Below are 20,805 nucleotides of genomic sequence, written 5' to 3' on the forward strand. Positions count from 1 at the left end.
GATAGACTTGCCACAATGGATGATCTTTAAGATGCACAAAATCCTCCAATTCAAGGAATGGGTACAGGTGGTATAATCAACGGCTCTCTAGAGGATGGTTCATCTACAAAGTGGTTTGTGTTCAACAGTGTTTTAATACCGTTCTCTTGGTCTAAACTGCAGTTCCTGAGCAGTGTCAGTGTTGAGAACTCTATGCCTTCTAAGAGGGCACATTGGTGATAAAATATTCTGCTCCCAAGGATAGCATAACTTTGTGAAGATTAGACTTTTTATCAACCTATTTCCACTGGTCAGACTGGGGCAAGCGTAACTGGGAGGGAGCATGGAGAATTGGTTAAGAGCGCGGGCTCTGGAGTCAGGTTGAGTTCAAATCCAGACGCTGTTAACTTATTACCTGTGTGACCTCAGGCAGTTTTCAAATCCCTCTGTGCCTCAGTTGCCCCATCAGTAAAATGGAGATAATATTAGTACTAGCCTTATGAGATTATTGTGAAGATTAATGAGATACTGACATGTTTAACATAGAGCTTGGCTCAGATTCACCAACAATGATTATTTTTTAGGCAAGGTCAGTAGACCAAGTTCCTTGGGCAGCAGAAAGGAAGGGAAGGGTAAATAACCAGCTATGAAGCTATTTCTCAAATAATTCCCTACTCTTTAAATGTCTCACTTTTCACCCAGTTCAATCATCAAGCAAAAATGTAAGGGAGGACTATGAGATGAGGAGGTCTGTGCAACCATTCACTCATTTAGTGTGGTCTCATTTCCTTGGGGTTCTTGACAGGATGCTTGTTTTTCTCTAACCCTCAGGGTCATCGGGGTTGAAATGAAGAATGTTTTCAGGGCAAAATGGCCAGTACCACTTTCTTGATAGCCATATAATTGTAGGCATTGTTTCTCTTGCTCATTTCTCATTTATGTTTCTCTCCCTTTCAACATCCTCCCTTTTTCTCACTCCCACTTTGGTGAGATACCTTTCTCAGCATGAAGCAGAGGCAGTCAGGCACACCTCTGTGCATTATGCCAACTTAGGATGTTTATGCAATAAGAAAGCCAACCAGAACGGTGGGGATCATGCATCCCTGTAAATCCCAGGGGCACAAGTGATTCTTAGCAGCCAGGGGAGGGAGGTTCTTACCAGTTGCTTTCTCAGGGTTGTTGCACATGAAGCATTGCCACGCTCCTGCTGCTTCGCTGAAGCCAAACACGTCAAAGAACCTCACTTCTTCCAGATGCAGCTGTACCTGGTCCAGATCCTGTTTCAGGAACACAAAGCACAAAGAACATAAGTGGGTCTGCCTACCGCATAGCATTCTGAGAGGGGGAAAAGGGGATATGGAAGCAGGACATCCAGGGCTCAAATTCACTGCCAGGGACAAGGAGAGGGCATTGAGCAAACCTCTCTTGGCCCATTTTGGAGCACAGCAGCCAGCTCAAACTCTTCCAGGGCAGTGCTCTTAAACGCGGAAGGCAGGGAGCATGGGCCCCAGGGCTGGGCGTCAGGTTGTGGGGAAGTGAAGTGGCCCAGAATTTTCTTACATCTAACAGCAGCTCCAGAATTTCTAAAAAGTTGGGGTATCCAAGTGGCAGTGTGGTTGAAAGGAATGCTTCTGGGGGACTTCTCTCTTATTTACACTTTACATAACATTGAGGATCAATTATCCATACCAAAAAATTATTTTTATTAGGTTGGCTTCACAGGGGGCTGATAGAAGATGTGTGAGAGGGTTTAATCCCTCAGCCCTTGGCTCCAGCCCTGTTTTAGTTTCATCCTTATCTTAAAAGTGGATGCAAATTTTGCATGCTAGTCCATTATATGGCTGCATTGGTTTTAATGGAAAATAATGCCTTAAATTACTTATCAGTAAATTAATTAACTTTTCCCCTCTAAATGGTTGAGTAGAATTGACACACCAAGAAGACTGCCCCTGTTTTATGTGCCCTGTGGCAACCTGCCAATGTGTTCCTGTTTAAGAGGCAGAGGAGGGAGGTTCCATTACACTGTAAATGGATGGAAAACTATTAGCTTAACCAAATTAAATAGCTCTACTATCCTCCTGAGGCTTTCCTATTATGTAAATGACTTATAGCCTCTGCTACAGGGTGGTCAGAATTGCACTCGTAAAAAGTTGCTTTCCTAGCACAGATTTAATGTCTTTTCTAGCCTTGCACGTGCCCAGATGATTTATCTGTTTGTCGTCTATTGAGCTGTGAATTTATTTCCTTTCCTCTGGTCCACACACTCACCTTCTACCCATAGTAACAGCTCTTAGTATGCCCAGGAGCCAAGGGATGGAGGCATTGTTAGCCCTGCTTACAGTGGATCTGAAATAGAGAATGATCAGTGGCTACCCAGATCCTACCTCAAAGTTCCCTGGGTCTGCCTTTCTTGACACAGGTGAGAAGTATGCTAAACTCTAAGCTCCTTGAGAGCAGAAACATATCTACTGTGTTCACAAGTTATAACCCCAGAATCTAGTCCAACATCAAGAATGGATGAATATCATTGGTTTGCAGGACCAGTGCAAAGTTTTCCAATGAACTATACGAACAGTATTATGAAAATTTAAAGTGAATTCTTTTTTAGGAACATTTACACTCACTGCAACAAAAACCCAGTGAAGGCAGGGACTTTGTTTTATTGGCTGCTCTAATGTCAGCATTAAAAATAAGCAAGCATTAAATAAATATCTGTGGGATAAAGAAAGGCATAAACTGGGACTAGAAATGAATACTTTTTAGCATCCTTTATTAAGACTGTTATGGCTTGTGTTCTGGGATTGGACATTTTGGAGGCTCAAAATGCTGAATACAGTTTTTTGAGCTGCTAACATTTAATACCATCTTTTAGGCATTCCAATAGGCACTGTTTATAAAGAAATGTTGTTTTAGCAAAAATGATTTTGAATGTGTTCAATGAAAAAAAAGGAGATGTTTTAAAAAAGCATGTTTCCAAGATAAAGACTGAAGAAGCACCTGGGAGTTTGGTAGGTTTCAAAGGATGAAATCCATATTAAAATTTATGGGGAAAAAGCAGATGTTCATAAATATCACTTTCAAAACTGCTAAGTCTCTGAAGTCTACACTTGGCCATTGGCATGCAGATCACTTCTCTATTTCCCACACAATTAAGGATCAATTTATTATTCACCACAAACACTGCTAGCAAACAAAGTACTCTAAATAATACTTAAGGGTTCCTTTATTTTTCCTGTTCTGAGACCAGAAGTGTCCCAGGTTGTTGCTTATAATCCACATTTGTCTTGGCAAAAAGTTACTTTAAAAGTTTAAGACAGATGGCAAGCGAGATCCCAGTGTTCAAGTTCTCAAGTCAAAAGCAGACTTACTTCTCCAGAGGATTTAGGTGTCGTGCAAAGGGGACTGAGTGAGGAAGTAGATGGTAATTCTATGAACTGTTGAAGTTGGCAGTAACTTTGAATAGAGAGACAAATGAGACATAGGTAGTTCCAAACACTGGTGGAAAATCAAAGCAAAATAAATCACAAAACAAGCAAACACAAACCATCAACTCATGATACCTAAATTTTTGGAATTTTGACTTCTTCAATGTGCTTGAGGTCATTATTTCTCTCTTCTACTCATCTTCTTTACCCTCCTGGGTCCTGTAGCTTCTCTAGGCCTTGCCCAGGAATTGCTATATGGCTTTTTTTTTTTTTTTTAAGGCAAGGGAACTAAAATTGATTTGATTAGAGAATTACAAACTTCCTTTAAGACAACTAGACTCCAGAAGAGTAATAAAAATAATTTAGATCTAAGTAGGGTCACTCATTGAGTATTTCCGTTCAATGGCATTGTGGTGGACAGACCCTAGGGTGACCTTTTAATAATTCCCATCTCCTGGTGCTCATCCTTTTGTATAATCCCTTTCTCTTAAGTGTGGGAGGGACCTGAGACTTGCTTTTAACCAAGAATATGGCAAAGGTGATAGGATATTAATCTCGTGATTGTATTATTATGTATGTCCTCCCTCCACCCCCAACACACACACACACACACACACAAAACCCATCTTGCCAGCAGATGCATAGGGAAACTCTCCTGCTGGCCTTGAAGAAGCAAGCTGCCACACCGTAAACTGCCTATGGAGGGGGCCACATGGCTAGGAACTGTGGGTGGCCTCTAGGACCTAGACGCAGCCTTCAGCCAATAAGAGATCCAGCCCTTCAGTCCTACAACAACCCCTCCACCTTGCCAAATTTCTGCTAGCACCCTGAGCAAGTCTGAAAGCTGACCCTTTCCATTCGAACCTCCAAATGAGAATACAGCTCAGCCAAGACCTTGACTGCAGCCTTGTGAGACGCTGAGCAGAGAACCCGGCTAGGTCACAAGCAGATTCCTGACTCAAGGAAACCGTGAGATAACAAATACATGCTGTTTTAAGCTGCTAGGTCTGCAGTGATTTGTTATGCAGTTTTAGGCATCAATACTGAGATTGCGCTCTGAAGGAGAAGAGAAGGTGACACTGCTAGCCAATTTTCAATGAAAATGATGCTCCTACTTAGAGGGGCCCCATTCTTTCAAGTACACACCAGATCAGGCCTCAATAAAACCCAAAGAATATTGAAGTCCGTATTATTTCTGTTGACTTAAAGAAAAAAGATACATAATCATAGTAAGCATGCACTAAGAAGGATTTTCCTGATAAACACCATCTAATTCAGAGGGGTAAAGGCCCTTGGAGGGGGAAAATGGTGTTTTTAAAACAGCTGATTAAGTAAATGTTTGTCCAGTTTTAGAAAAAAAGTCATTAATGGGAGTAGGAATTTGGAAAGCTATATAAAAAGTCTCCTGCAAAGCCTAAGGGAAAGATATGCCAGGCAGCTTGGAAAGACGAGAGGATATTTACAACATTGTTTTGATGACAATGACAGCATGAGTCAATGCTATCGATTCTGTAAAAGTCCAAAGTGGATCTTATAACATGGTCTATGTACTGTGAGAAGGTATTGGGAAACAATTTTCCAGAAATCAGTGAAAGGATACATCTGGAAGAACGTTGGTTTCTGGCACGTTTAAATTCTGTTCTAACTCTATTGTTGCACAGATACAAAATGTAGGATTGCCTCACACGCTCGATGTGCCTATGGTTAATAGGATCAACTCTCGGCACATACTTCAAGCATGTTTTAAGAAATGTAAACAGGAGTTATTTTTTAAACAATCTTCAATATTTTCACATAACAGTAATGCTTTACATCTTTATGGTTATTTCTAGTGCACATGTTCTAACTGTATGGAGTTCAGGGTGTGAAATAAACTTATTGAGGGAAGAAAATTAATGATTCTTCTCTATATTGTTCATCTTTATGTTACTCATGTTGTCCTACATTGTGTAGGCATATTGTCTTGTAAGAAACACTGTATGTTGAATGAATAAACTAGCAAAAGAGACACTAAAGAATATTTATGCTCTAATTTTAAAAATTTATTTCAATTTCTGAGAAATATCACTGTTGAGTTCAATTCATATCACTTAGAATTAAGAGCACCTGGTGTCAGGAACCAAAGACAAATAGATGAAGGAGACACAGTCTTGTATTCCAAGACATGAGAAGGCAATCCACTGGGTCCACAGTATTTCTCACAGAAGGAAACTAGAACACACCTTTATTTGTGTTTGGCTGTGGTTATTATTAACCTTCTTCTGATGTGTCTTTTTTGGCTCTCAACTGGATTAAAGCTCCTTAACAATTTCTATATTATTTTGTAGCTTATTTCTATATTATTATATTTCTATATTATTTTGTAGCTTCTGAAATTAATTAGCATAGCACTCTGCCCATAGGAGTTGTTCAATGAATTTTCTAAATTTTTGCTAATTGAGCCACATTTATATCAGCAGTGGCATTTAGGTTTTCAATTTTCATGTCTATTCAGTTATGACTATTAAGCTCTTTTAGAACATATTTACTTAAAAAAAATACCTGTGTCTCTATGTATATTACAGGAATTCATTTTAGTTAACTTCATAAAACAAGTTTTTAGAATAAAATGTAGTAATTGAAGAAGAATGTTTGCCTGAATCCATCAATATAGCATGTTGACTGCTTGTTTTTAAGACCCTCAGCTTTTCCAGATCTCCAGTTCTCAGGAGGTATTGGCATCAGGAATCCTGGGGAAATTTGTTACAAACATCATATACAGGTCTGCCTCTGGAAGCCTAACCCAATAAGTCCATGTTTGGGCCTGGTAATCTGCATTTCTAAACAAGCTCCCCAAGTTATTCTGGCATGCACTGACAGGGAAATTAATTCTACACCCTTGGGAACAGAGGTGGGGATGGCTGATCTGTCTCCATTAATTGGTATTTGAGGAATTTGTCAATCCTCATGTGCATATGTTCATACTTTTCCACAATAGTTTGGTTTCATATGACAAAATACATAATCTGGTTGTAAGAGCAAAAATTCCACTCTTGATAATCAGAGATGTTTTTATTCCAAATTTTGCAATACAGAAGGAAGAGTTGAGGCATGAATACTGAACTTGTTGGGACTGATCTGAAACTTGGCAGGAGGCTGGGATGTGTGAGGAGGGAGGTGGACAACAGCTGGGAGACAGATTCTGAGCAGAGGTGGCAAGAGTGCTGACCTGGAAGAACTCACAGTGTGCTCCAGTATTCAACATGGATGTCGTACGTGTGTTACATTCCATCGTCTCTCCTTTTTCCATCCCAGATTAGGAAAAGAACCCTAAGTACACATGAGTATTTGAGGTCAAAGTGGCAAGCTTTTTACTATCACTACAGATCATGAAATAGACTTGACCGTCTTCCTATCTTTTGAATCCCAGTGTGTTGAGAAGAACTGAATTGCTTCCTGGCAAGTCATGACAATTCTATGGTTCTGGCTTCAAGTGGCTGGAAGAAAGCACCCATGTTTGATTTATTTCAGAGAGATGTTTTGAAGAATTCTTTCATTCAAGAACCAATAAATATGATAGAATATTTGATTTGATTCAAAAAGCCAAATTTTCACACTCACCTAAGGACCCAAAAAAGTGATATTTTTGATTACAGAATGTTGGCAGTAAGCATGACAAGGGTTTAAATAAAGTAGTTTATGGAAAAGTTAATATAAGCATATGCATTGAGTCAAAATAAAGGTGGCAAATTGGGTGAAGCTTCATAAATGTTTGATAAGCCCATAATTAATTTCTTGAAGGATCCAATTTGTTTTATTTTTTTCCCCAGTGGTTAATTTAATTTTATTTTTTAAAATTAATTTGTCTTGCAGTATAGTTGATTTACGATGTTGTGTTAGTTTTTGCTGTATCAATTTCTTTTAAATTTTAGCCCATTAAAACCAGCAAAGTATTTTTTATCAGAGTGGAAACAAGGCCAAAAGACTACCAATGTTCAAATGTCATGAAAATGTTGGCATTTCTACAGGGTGTCAGCAGTAAATGTAATCACCAGAACTACTGGCAATGAAAGCCTGCATTCCCATGGGATCTCCTTTCATATTGGAAAACAAAGAATTGCAGTGATTTTTTTTTTTTCTAATCAGTGGTTGCCACCTGCATTTAACAACTATGTATTGAGCATCTAGTACTAGTATGTATTACTATGTGTACTAGACCACGAGGGTGCTGACGTGGAAAAAGCTCATTGGAGAGGCTTTCTTTTTCTTCATTTGGAATCTGTTAGTGAGATAATCATACTCCTCAGCCCTGTAGGTTATTTTGTTGGGGGTGAGGTCCTTCTCTTGCTGTCTTAATTTTCTTCCTTTATCCCTGATACTGCTCTCATTCTCAGACTCTCCTCCCATCTCCCCTTTATATAAGTTCTCACTCTTTGGGGTTTGATATGTCTTTGAACAGATATGTATTCCTGAAAAATATGTAGCAATGTTTAGGGTATTTGTCATTTTCACAAATACGTTATATCATAGACCACATTCTATTTCTCGCTTGTTTCACTCAAGATCTCTACATGGTTTTGTATGTGTATTTAGTTTGTTGCCTCTACTGCTGCAATGTGATTTACTAGTGCATTTCACCACCCACCACATTTTTATCCAACCATTCTCCTAAGTATGGGCATCAAAGGTGCCTCCCCCTTTGCACCTAGACGGACCATGAAACAATGAATATTCTCATCATACATGTCCCCTTGTGGACATGAGCAAGAATTCTTCTGGGATAATCATTCAGGAGTGAAATTGCTGGATCATAGGGTATGTATAAGAATATAGAGAAAATATTTTAATGGTTTTGCACAGTTTGGGCTTTCTGAGCAAATTTTACTGAAACTTGGGACCTGGGCTGAAAGAAAAAGCTTTAGAAGTTAATTTATAACTAATCAGAAAGGGAGAGACCATCTAGAAGATTTATCTTCCCAGAAGTATGTGTTCACATTTCAAGGTGGGGATGAGACCCAGGATTTGGAGACATCCCTGGGTTATCAAGCTGGAGACATTAGTCTTGTCCTTTCCATGGAGCGATTTATCTGCATCCAAAAGGTAAGAGTAAGAACCCAGCATCCTTCCCAAGGAGCAAAGATTTTTCTCCCCCTCTTTCAGATGAGTGGGGGCGTTGTCCCTCCCCTACGTAAATATCCAGATTCATATTTTCATGGTTCCTTACCTATAATACAGACCTTGGTATGTGTAGGATGACATGTGGTTCTCATTGTGTGGCCTGAGGGTAAATAACTGAGGCAAAGGGGAAGCAGTGAGGTTGTCTGCTGTAAATAATAGTAATCAGCCCTGCTCCAGAAACCTTGTTTGCATGACACATTAAAACATTTAACATCATGCATATCTTTAACTTCTCTAGGTTCTGACAAATTGCTTTTCAGGATGGCTGTCCAATTTACATTCCCACCAGCACCGCATGAAGAATTCCTTTTCCACATCACAATAAGGGCCTTTCTAGACTCTGAAGTTTCTCGAGGAATTTCCATCCAACAACCCTTTCTAATGCCTGAAATAGGCCATGCTTTTGGTGACCACAGTCACCGTGGTTTGATTGCATCAGGGGCTGGCAACAGTCTCCAGTGACTTCTAAAACCGCTGCTTCTTAAACTGTGGGGAAAATCAACCACACTTCTGTAGAAAACACTGTATTTTTCCCTACCTTTATTGCCTTTTGCTGTCATCAGAAGCATTCCAGATTCTGGGCATCAGATGACCCTTTTTGGGTACAATTATTTTAATACACTAGTGCATATCAACATTTGGCCAGGGTCTAGTTTTATTTTAAGAATGATCATTTTGTCGACTTGTTTACTACTTGGAGTAGTGATCAAGGGGATAAAACTGACTCTTATCATGGACTTAAGGAGAAGGCATTGTTTCCCATGATATGGGAATTTCAAATGTCTCCGTTTCGTTTCGTCTTTCAACAGAGCACAGTGCTAAGCACTGGTGAAGCAGTAGAGATCAAGGCAGATGGGATAAGATGAACTACTCCTCAGTAGAGAAAGGGATAAAGCAAACTCTGGTCTATTTACCCAATGGAAAATTCCACAGATGGTAAAATGAATGAGCTAGACCTACATGTATGAACAGACATATTTTTAAAACACAGAAAGCATATTACAAAAGATGTATGCAATACGGTAACACATATGTAAAATTTTAAAACAATGGTACAAAACATTCACGGAAATAATACACACCGACCTCAGGAGAGTGTTTGCAACAGTTTCCTTCTTTTTGTAAAGGAAAATATTTGAAGTAAATATGGAAGAAATGTAAACACCTCTTCTATCTTGTGGGAATGGATGTCATCTTTCTGCAATTTCCTAAATTTGTCAGTTATTTCATAATCAAAAAAAATAAAAGTGAGGCAGAGAACACAGTTCAGTGAAGCAAAGAGACTGGCAGGGGTTAGAATCTGTGAGGAACAAAGGTTCTACATGTGGGGAGGATTCCTTGGTGCCCTTCAAATCCCTTGTAGAGGGATCTCCTCATTTTGCCTGTGTGAGGCTGGCCTCAGTGGTGAAGGTCGTTAAAGGACCATTTATTTCTCCTGATTTTTGCATTTATTCTTGTTGGGTGGCTCCATATGAAAGCTTCTTTTAATCTAGCTCTTCAAACTCAGGGACAAAGACATGAAATGCAAAGTGTTTGAAATATGTTCTACTGTTTTGTTTTAGAAAACAAACCAAACCTAAAGAACGCTGGCACCCAGTTCTACGGTAGGGAAGTGTTACAGAATGGGTTAGATGACACAAGTGATACTTAGAAATAAGGTTCTTCTCTGCACAGTGGGATGGTATAAAGAATGTAGGTTTGGGAGCCAGAAGATCTGAGTTTGAGCCCTGCTACTGTCATTCACTAGCAGTTCTTGGGAAATATCTTAATTTCTCGGTGCTTTCAATGTACTTCTCAATCTGCACAATGACTGTGATCCCTAAGCTGCCTCCTTCAGAGAGCTGTTGCCACAAATCAATTCATGGATAACTATGCTACTTTGTAAACTGTAGAGAAGTAATACAAAGTAGTGATAATTATGATGATATGAACAAAGTAAGATAAGACGCTCCTTTTTATGTGTATAAAATATACAGTGTTTTTGTCTCAGCTAGATAAATATATGTAAATCTTTCTGAAATGAATGACTTGTTTCAGAAACACTGATATCAGGCGCCTGAGAAACATATTTCATTTTCTAAAGGCAAGTAACATATTTATCTGCCTGTTTTCATTAGTTTGTTGTCAAACCTATGAATATTGGGTATAATGAGATGCAAACATAGAAGGATGTAATGCAACGTGAACATTTGAAAGGGTGGTAATGACGTGTGCATGTCTGATGGGGCCACAATGAGATGAGCAAATAGAAAGGCACATAGAAATGTGCCTGGGCAGTGGGGTAATGAGATGCATAAATGGTTGGATGTAATGATAAAGGCATTTGTGGGGGACGTAATATGATTTATAAACGGAAGCATTAAATAGGGAGGGTGGAAAGGGCAGGTTGTGATAAGCAGCAGAGTGAAAGAATGCAGTGCTGTGTATGAATGGAGAGCTAATAATATGTGCATGATGAGGGTGTAATGAGATCCAACTGGAATGGCATAATGAGGTTCACAGATGGAGGGATGTAATGAGCTGTGCAGAAAGGAGGGAATAATGACAAGTATAAAAGGAAGGATTTATACTGTGAATAAAGAAATGGGTATAAGAAGATGTGAGGACTGAAAGGAGGAGCAGAAAAAAAAGGGGACCTTGGTGAAGGGATGGGAAATAACAAGGTGGCAAATGGAGCACTCTAATGAGATGCTGAGATTAAAGGGTGCAGTGAGGTGTGCCCACTTAGAGAATAATTACACACACACATAGGGTTATAATGAGGTATCTGAGCCCTGCTCAGACACAGACCATAGCACTCAGTTCTTACAAAAGGAGTGAAAACGGAAAAAATTCAAAGCAGGGCCATAAATATATCTAAATTGTTACAAATCCCGAAAGAGAAAACTAAACAGGTGATTTAACCACAGTCTGGAAGTTTATGAAGTAATGGTTTTACAGGTGCTGCTTATGGGGCACTTACTCTGTGCCAGTGCTCTGCTGAGTGCTTAACTAACTAAATGCATCATCTCATTTTCCCTTCCTAGCAACCCTATGAGGCGAGTGGGTTTCAGTGAGGTTAACCAACTTGAGCAGATTTCCAGAGCATGTTGCTTCCACCTTGCTTGAAAAGAGGTGCTGTTTTTGTCTACTAGCTCAGTGCCCAGTGTCTGTAGGCATTCATACAATATCCATGACAGTATCAAGGGAAAAAGAAAAAGATTGTACTCATGCACTGCTTATTTAAGAAAAGAACCTAAACCACTATTGAATTAGAACAGACATTTCAGAGGGACTGCATACCTCTGTTCCCCCAGGAATAGAGGTATTTCATTAAATATTTTCTGAAAGGTTTTTCTTTTTCTTTTTTTAATTTCCTTGACTGATGCAGAACATCTGGCTGACTGTGAAGGAATGTTCACTACAGTAGTAAAATTGACATGCTTCATTATAAGACAGTCTGGCTTGTGAAACATGAAGGAAACACAATACGTGTGATCAGCCAGGATTTAAAATAAACCAAGAAAATATTTATGCCGATTTTAATTTCTTTAAAAAAGCTTATGTATAACATAAGCACAGTATATGTGAGCGGTGGTTAAGGGGATATTAATAGTGTGGATTAATTAGCCAAGTAAAAGGGTAATAATTTTCTAGCTTTTAAATAGTGAATGGAACTGTCACTTAGGTTTAATGTGTTTACAAAATCATGTGCAATCACTTAATATATGAGTTGTAGGTATGGAATTGTTTAAATGAGGGGCTCAATTAGATTATTATAATGTATAGCTGTTAAGGGGAAAAAAGAGTGAATCCAAATGAAAGTAGAGACAGAACTTAGGGAGGCAAAGTTTAGAATCTGGCTGGACTTCCAAACTCAGTGGTCCTAAGACATCAATAAAAGTCATGCTTATAAAAGTTCCAGAGGACGTGTCAGTCCTCAAGGAGTCTGTTCATCTTCAAGCCTCTCCTCTTATGTTCATCGCGGTAATCCCAGATGAACTATTATGTGGCTATGGTGAAAGAATGCAAGTCCACTGATACTAGATAAACTGTGATAAAAATTCATCTTATGCTTACGCTAATGCTCAAGCATTGAGTATTACCAATACATAAGCATTGGGAAATGCTTCCCAGCATCGCAAGCCTTATGCACAGAGCATGGTGTAAACGTGGCCGTAGTCAAATTTAGCCTCATCTGGCCTCTCAGCCGTTGTCTGTCTGCCTTCACTTTGGTGAGGAGCTCATGGATGAGCTTCTGTCCTTGTTTCCCAGGGGAACGGTAGAACACAGGTTGGTGCTGGGAGAAGCAGAGGGGTCTTGTGAAGAGAAGCTCAGCACAAATCCATTGTCTTCATTCAGAAAATAACTTTGCTTTTTTCTGGGCTCTGATGACCATCTTTCTGTTTCTCAAGTGGAGTCTCCTAGGTGTAGACTCTTCCCCTTCAGCATTTTAAATCTTTTCCTTGGTCTACATCTTTACCCTCTATCTTCTCAAACATAGATCTCCCCTACCTTGAAACTTTTCACCATTTCGTTACCACTCAACCAAAAGACAAAAGCCCAAGCCTGGATGAACTCCATTTTAGCCCCTGAACAGCTGATCACTGCTGGAGAAAATCATCTGTCTGTTTTAGTTTAAATCTGTTATCTCAGAACCTAAATGGATGTTCCTTGTTGCCAGACAGTCCTGCCATCTTTCTCTAGCAAATTCATGGTTCCTTTATGTGAGAATTTCCTTTCAAACTTTCTCTTTCCTCAAACCTCCTACATTCCATCCCTCCTTCCCTGACTCCACTTTCAGCTGATGGCCTCACCTCTTATTTCATTGAAAAAGATGAAAAGCCATAAAAAAGAACTCACTCATCTTCTCACCACCACATCCACTAATTGACCTGGCCTGTGTGGAGTCCTTTTTCCTCTCACCTGCTCATCATTCTCGCCCTCTCTATTGCTTTATCCCAACAACTTATAAAGGTGATCTGGGGGCTTCCATTTTCAACCATCTCCATACTTCCTCCATCACCAACCCATTCAGCACCATACTTTTAAAATGGCTCCCTACATGTTCTATGTCTCCTTCCTCATTCTTTCTTTCTCAGTTCTCCACCCACTCCTGTTTGAACCCTGCTCTTAAAGCTCCATTAAAACTGCTCTAAGTTGCCAAATTGGATGGACGCTTATCTGTACTTACCTTCCTTGATCTGGTTGCCAAATCCCATCCAATTCCCTTTTCTTTCTTTCTTGGACTCTCTTGAGATATGTGACCTCTACACTTTCTGGGTTTCTTTTGTCTCTCGGCTGTCCTCTGGCCTCAATCCTGAACAGGGTCCTTTCCCTCTCTGTGCTCTCTTCCTGGATGGCTTTAATCTTCCCATGGCTTTCATCATCTCTGTGCCAACGATGCCCTCACTTATATTTCTGGCCTAAACCATTCCCCGTTTGCCCACTAGATAATTCCACTGGAACACCTCACAGGCATTTTAAATTTAAGATGTTCGAAAGTCTCCCTCACCTTTACACCCCACTCATTTATCTCCAAAATTTATATTGAATGTGTCGTTTATTTCTATCCTTCCAGGACCATCCCAGTTTTAACTACTCTTTTTCTCTCATCTGGATTAGCAATAGTTTCCTTTGTGATCTCCACGATTCTACTTTTGCCCCTTTCTGATCTAGTCTCCACACAGCAGACTGAGTGATCTTTCGAAGACAAGCTGGGTAATGTCTGCTGCTCAAAACTCTTGGGTGGCTTCCCACATACTGCAATAAAATCTCCTTGCCATGGCTTAAGAGGCCAGTGGTAAATTCCCCCAGACCAACTCTCAACCCCTTAATCTTCACTCTCCCTTGGTTCACTGGGCTCCACCCTGACCATTACACTCCTTCCAACACTGTGGAAGGGGAGTGAATTGACTCCTGCATATGCATGACCATTCACTGGGATGTAGGAAGAGGAAAATGGAATTTCCACATTCTTTTTCATCTCCTCCTTTACCATTTCTATTTTTGAATATGTTTTCTAATGGAAATAATGAGTATAATACATGTATATAATTTATAAGTAAATAAATATAAACATGGAGGGTGCTCACTATAAAATTTTTTTCTGATTGGATGTGTGATTTAAATTTGGAGAAGAATGCTCTAATATACCAAGGTTTTGACTTTCTTTCTAAATTCTTCTTTTGTTTTTTGTTTGTGTGTGTGTGTGTGTGTGTCTGTGTGTTTAATCTCAAAGCCTTTATGCAAATAGGCTCCTTTGCCAGGAAAACTTGGCCACCAGCTCAGAGAAGACTTCCCTGACCATCTATCAAATGCCCTCGTCCTTCATCTCTTTCTTCAGGCATTTTATGCTTGTACAGCATCTGTCAGTGTGGAATTGTGTATTTATTTACGTGTACATTACTTGTCTCCATGGGGCAGGGCGTGGTTGTTTAGGTTTGGTCTCTGCACAGTGCTTGGTACAGAGCAGGCATTTGTAAAAAATATTTTTAACTGAATGAATGAACTTGAGTCATATTTACCATGACTTCACTGAGATCTTTTGTCTCTTCCATGTTACTGCTCATGTCATTTCTCCGTACGTGGAACCACTTCCCTCTTTCTTTTAGAAGCCCAGACCTTGTATTTCAATGTCTACCATTCCCCCAACTTTGCCTCTGCATCCACACTCCGCCCTCAATCTGCCCTCCCAACCCCCTTGCCTGCGGTTTCCTATCATGACTTGCATTCCCATGGAATTTACCCTATAATCACTTCTTTGGATGGATGCTTATTCATACCTTCTTTTTATCTCTTTATCTCACCTTTGCTTCTTAGATAAGCCTATCAGGTTTTCCTGGTTCTGAGCTCATAGCCTGAAAGCCTAAGAGCCCTCAACCCCATCTAGGCTTCTGAAATCTCGAACCTAATTTCCATCTACCCCGTTATTATCTAGCTTGCTCCGAAAGGGAGATTCAACACAGCTAACCTCTCTCAGACACCTGGGTTCACACTGTTCTCCTTTGAGGCTGGCCTACCAACACTTGTCACTTATATCACACATGTACACTTGAATTTCCGGTAAGATTTTGAAGTTACATTCTATATATAATAAGCCCACTACTTATTTACTTATTATGTATTTATTTATTCAAGCACTATGTTAACATGGTAACTCAAAACACTAAATCTAAGCCTTTGGGAGCATCAGAAGGTCTATTTTTGTTCTACCAAGAATTGGAGCTTTAGTTTTATTTATACTTTGACACTACAGCCAGTTACCCTGGGAACTGTCAAGTGTTTTCGTAGCAATGTGGACTGAAAACAAATCTCCAAGTGTTAGCCACATGGGGTACATTTTATTTCAGCAGTAAATTTAATTTTTTTTTGGTTTCGTTTCCATAATGGGCATAGCTGCGAGAACTCATTTCTATGGCATATGGAATTTCTCCATGCTTTGGGAACTGGAACATGTGTGTCAATAAAAGAGACCCCTCTCTCACATTCCAGCCCGTCAGCAATCTCTGCATCAGCTTTGTCAACTGTCTGGTCCTCTGATAATCAGAGCACTGCTCCCTCTGAAGGGCTGGGTGCACGTGCCCTGGAATGGAATTATTAATAGTATCTCTAGTTACTCCACAGAGGCCATTCTCCTCATTTCTTAAATAAATCAATGGATTTTCTGCCCTTTTTCTAAAATCCTTATTTTACAGTGAAAATCGGTTATCTTAAGATGGAATTTTCTTTTTTTATTATGTATTTTTAAAATTCATTCCTCTATCTTCAGCATCTAGAAGACTACCTGGCAATTGTAAGCACTCTAATTATTTACTGGAAACATAAATGAACATCTCCTCCTTCCTTAAGATGTTAAAGACCAATATCTTTTTTTTTTTTTTCGGTACGCGGGCCTCTCACTGTTGTGGCCTCTCCCGTTGTGGAGCACAGGCTCCAGACGCGCAGGCTCAGCGGCCATGGCTCACGGGCCCAGCCGCTCCGCGGCATGTGGGATCCTCCCGGACCAGGGCACGGACCCGCGTCCCCTGCATCGGCAGGCAGACTCTCAACAACTGCGCCACCAGGGAAGCCCCAAGACCAATATCTTTGACATTGCCAATACGATGCTGCATCACTCATCTCTGCTTAGTAAAATAAAATTTTCCTTATTTAAATATACTGCTCATTTACTTACATTTACTTACAAAAAGCAATATAAGTAAAAGTGGTACTTCTGTAATAATATTTTTCCCTTGGTTGTAAAAGAAATAGATACTTAGAGAAAATTTAGAAGATAGCTAATCCCATCAACCAGAGCTAATCATTGCTAACATTTTGGTATATTTCCTTTTGGCTGTCTTAATGGGCAAATCTCCAAATAATCTTCTTTATATAAATAATTTTGCATCCCACAATGTGGTATCTGACGTAAGCATTGTTTCATGTCATTAAACATTTTTCATAAACATGATTTTTCATGGTTTCTTAATATTCTTCCCTATAGATGGATGTCTATATATATGTATTACTTTAATTTTCCCATCTTTAGACATATATATTATGTACATTATTATGATATATCACATATTGCAAATTATTTTGTATTAATAATCTAAATTATATATTAGAAAATATTATACTATATTATGTTATAATGTGTATATATATATTTTTAATAGATCTTTACTGGAGTATAATTGCTTCACAATACTGTGTTAGCTTCTGTTGCACAACAAAGCAAATCAGCCATATGCATACACATGTCCCCATAACCCCTCCCTCTTGAGTCTCCCTCCCATTGTCCCTATCCCACCCCTCTAGGTCCTTGCAAAGCACGGAGCTGATCTCCCTGTGCTATGCTGCTGTTTCCCACCAGCCAACTATTTTACATTCGGTAGTGTATATATTTCGATGCTACTCTCACTTCACCCCAGCTTCCCCCTCACCCCAAGCATATGTATATAACATTTTCATTTTCCCACCTTTAGACATTTAGGCTGTTAACAGATTACTCCACAGTATTTTTTTGGTGTGTGTACCTTAAGTTCTATAACATTTCAGATTATTTCTTTAGAACAGATTCTTAGAAGTAGAATCACTGTGTTAAAGGATATGAATATTTTTAAGACTCTTGACCTGCATTGCTAAATTACGTATTTAGAAATGTTGAAATAATTTACACTCTGACTAGAAATGTGTGAAAGTGTCTAAACTCCCTTACTCTAGCCAGCACTGATTATTGCCTTTTAAAAAATGGATTAAAAAGGTACTGTTATTTTAATTTCAATTTTTAAATCTTGACTACTAATGAGGCTGAATACTTTTTCTGCACTCAAAGTCTCCTCCTTTGAATTATTTGCTCATGTCTTTGGCCCACTGATTATTGATTTGCACAAACCCACAGTATCTTAAGGATATTAAACTTGTCTTTCATACTTGTTACACATATTTTCAAGTTACTAAATAGATTTTGTCTTTATAAATTTTATATTTTTGTAGTTAAATATATTAATCCTCTACTCTTAGACATTACTTACAGGTTTAATCAGAAAAAAAAAGAAAAAGAAATAAAGAAAGGAAGGAAGGAAGGAAGAAAGAAAGAAAGAAAGAAAAAGAAAGAAAGGAAGAAAGAAAGAAAAAGAAGGAAAGAAAGAAAAGCATGTACAAAGGGTAATGTAACAAATACCCATGACCCTGCAGGCCAAATTTAACAAATGCTAATATTTTGCTTCTGATTTTTTAAAAACAAAATTATAGATGAAATTGAGATCTCCTTAATTTTCTTCCCAGTAACATTTCCCTCCTTCCTTCCCCAGTTCCTCATTATTCAGAGGCAATGCCATCATGAATTTGGTGTGATTCTAAATATGCTGTTGTATTTTTATCACAAGTATATGTACCCATAAATGATGCATAATACTGCTCAGTGTGTTTCAAAAATTTATGCAAGCTATCATACTATTCGTATAATAATTTTGCAACTTGCTTATTAAAAATCAATATTATGTTTTTAAGATTTATTCCATGTTACTACACATAGGTCTAATTAATTCACTTTCACTGCCTGTGTAGCATGACTATATCACGACATTTTTCTGTGTCCTTCTAATGATGAACATTTGCATTGTTCCTAATTTTTTGGTGCAAACAGTGTTCAGGTAACATCTGTATATGTCTTCTGGCACAAGTATGTGAGAGTTTCACCTAGAAATGTAATTGCAAGATAGTAGGGTACATGAATTTATAACATAACCAGCTATTGCCAGATTGCCCTTTTAAAAAGGTTGTAAAGGAAAATTTGTCTTAAACCTTGTCTAGAACAGAACATTTTTATATGTTATAATATAAAACCTCCTTGTGGAAAGAAATGAGCATTTCTTACTTAAATGTTCAGAAAGAAAGAAAGAAAGAAAGAAAGAAAGAAAGAAAGAAAAAGAAAAAGAAAGGAAGAAAGGAAGAAAGAAAGGAGGGAGGGAGGGATGGAGGGAGGGGAAGGAAGGAAGGAAGGAAGGGAAGAAAGAAAGAATATGTGAGGTGATGGATATGTTAATTAACTAGATAGGGGGAATCCTTTGTGGGGAAATGCTTAAGGGTTTTTTTCTGATAAGTTGTAAGTGTAATTAAGTAACAGTTCTGGAAAGTTACTCACCCACCCTGACTGCAAGCTAGCTATCATTTATGAATCTAATTATTGACTACATATATATTTTTTTCTTAAGTACTTTTTTCTTTTTTAAGGAGATAAACCTGTTTTAGTGTCATATGTCATGTATGAACATACTTATATTTTCACATCTTTGCCAAAACTTGTATTGCCGCAATTTTTTATTCTTGCCAGTCTGATCATTGTAAATGGTATTTCATCTTTAACATTTTAAATCAATTATTTCAATGATTTTTAGTGAGTCTAAACATCCTTTCTTAGGTGTTTTGGCCACTTGACTTTTTGTTCAGTGAATTTTCTGTTCATGTTCTTTGCCCAGTTTTCTCTTGGGTTGTTTGTCTCTTCCTTGTTGATGTGTAGGAGAGTTTTGTGTGTTACACATATTTTATTTTATTTATTTATTTATTTTAATTTAAAAATTTTATTTATTTTTTTATACAGTAAGTTCTTATTAGTCATCAATTTTATACACATCAGTGTATACATGTCAAGCCCAATCTCCCAATTCATCCCACCACCACTCCCCCAAAGCTTTCCCCCCTTGGGGTCCATATATTTGTTCTCTACATCTGTGTCTCAACTTCTGCCATGCAAACCAGTTCATCTGTACCATTTTTCTAAGTTCCACATACATGCATTAATATACGATATTTGTTTTTCTCTTTCTGACTTACTTCACTCTGTATAACAGTCGCTAGATCCATCCACGTCCCTACATAACGACCCAATGTTGTTCCTTTTTATGGCTGAGAAATATTCCATTGTATATATGTACCATATCTTCTTTATCCATTCATCTGTCGATGGGCATTTAGGTTGCTTCCACGTCCTGGCTATTGTAAACAGTGCTGCAATGAACATTGGGGTGCATGGGTCTTTTTTTTTGCTGTATGTGGGCCTCTCACTGCTGTGGCCTCTCCTGTTGCGGAGCACAGGCTCTGGACGTGCAGGCCCAGCGGCCATGGCTCACGGGCCCAGCCGCTCAGTGGCATGTGGGATCCTCCCGGACCGGGGCACGAACCCGTGTCCCCTGCATCGGCAGGCAGACTCTCAACCACTGCGCCACCAGGGAAGCCCGCATGGGTCTTTTTGAATTATGGTTTTCTCTGGGTATATGCCCAGTAGTGGTACTGCCGGATCATATGGTAATTCTATTTTTAGTTCTTTAAGGAACCTCCATACTGTTCTCCATAGTGGCTGTATCAACTTACATTCCCACCAACAGTGCAAGAGGGTTCCCTTTTCTCCACACCCTCTCCAGCATTTGTTGTTTGTAGATTTTCTGATGATGCCCATTCTAACTGGTGTGAGGTGATACCTCATTGTAGTTTTGATTTGAATTTCTCTAATGATTAGTGATGTTGAGCAGCTTTTCATGTGCTTCTTGGCCATCTGTAGGTCTTCTTTGGAGAAATGTCTATTTAGGTCTTCTGCCCATTTTTGGATTGGGTTGTTTGCTTTTTTAATATTGAGCTGCATGAGCTGTTTATATATTTTGGACATTAATCCTTTGTCTGTTGATTCGTTTGCAAATATTTTCTCCCATTCTGAGGGTTGTATTTTCGTCTTGTTTATGGTCTCCTTTGCTGTGCAAAAGCGTTTAAGTTTCATTAGGTCCAA

The 20,805-nt window shown here is 38.9% G+C and overlaps 1 protein-coding gene across 2 annotated transcripts in view; it reads right to left on the reverse strand.

The window, feature by feature from the left end:
• VEPH1 (ventricular zone expressed PH domain containing 1) overlaps positions 1-20,805 on the reverse strand; it is a 212,218-nt gene that overhangs the window by 19,949 nt on the left and 171,464 nt on the right. For both annotated transcript variants that reach the window (XM_060099986.1, XM_060099985.1), the window contains one exon: positions 1,139-1,256. In XM_060099986.1, the coding sequence (XP_059955969.1) occupies positions 1,139-1,256 (118 nt within the window). The remainder of the gene's footprint in view (positions 1-1,138; positions 1,257-20,805) is intronic.

The sequence above is a fragment of the Mesoplodon densirostris genome, chromosome 5 (genome assembly GCF_025265405.1).
Source record: "Mesoplodon densirostris isolate mMesDen1 chromosome 5, mMesDen1 primary haplotype, whole genome shotgun sequence".
NCBI lineage: Eukaryota > Metazoa > Chordata > Mammalia > Artiodactyla > Ziphiidae > Mesoplodon > Mesoplodon densirostris.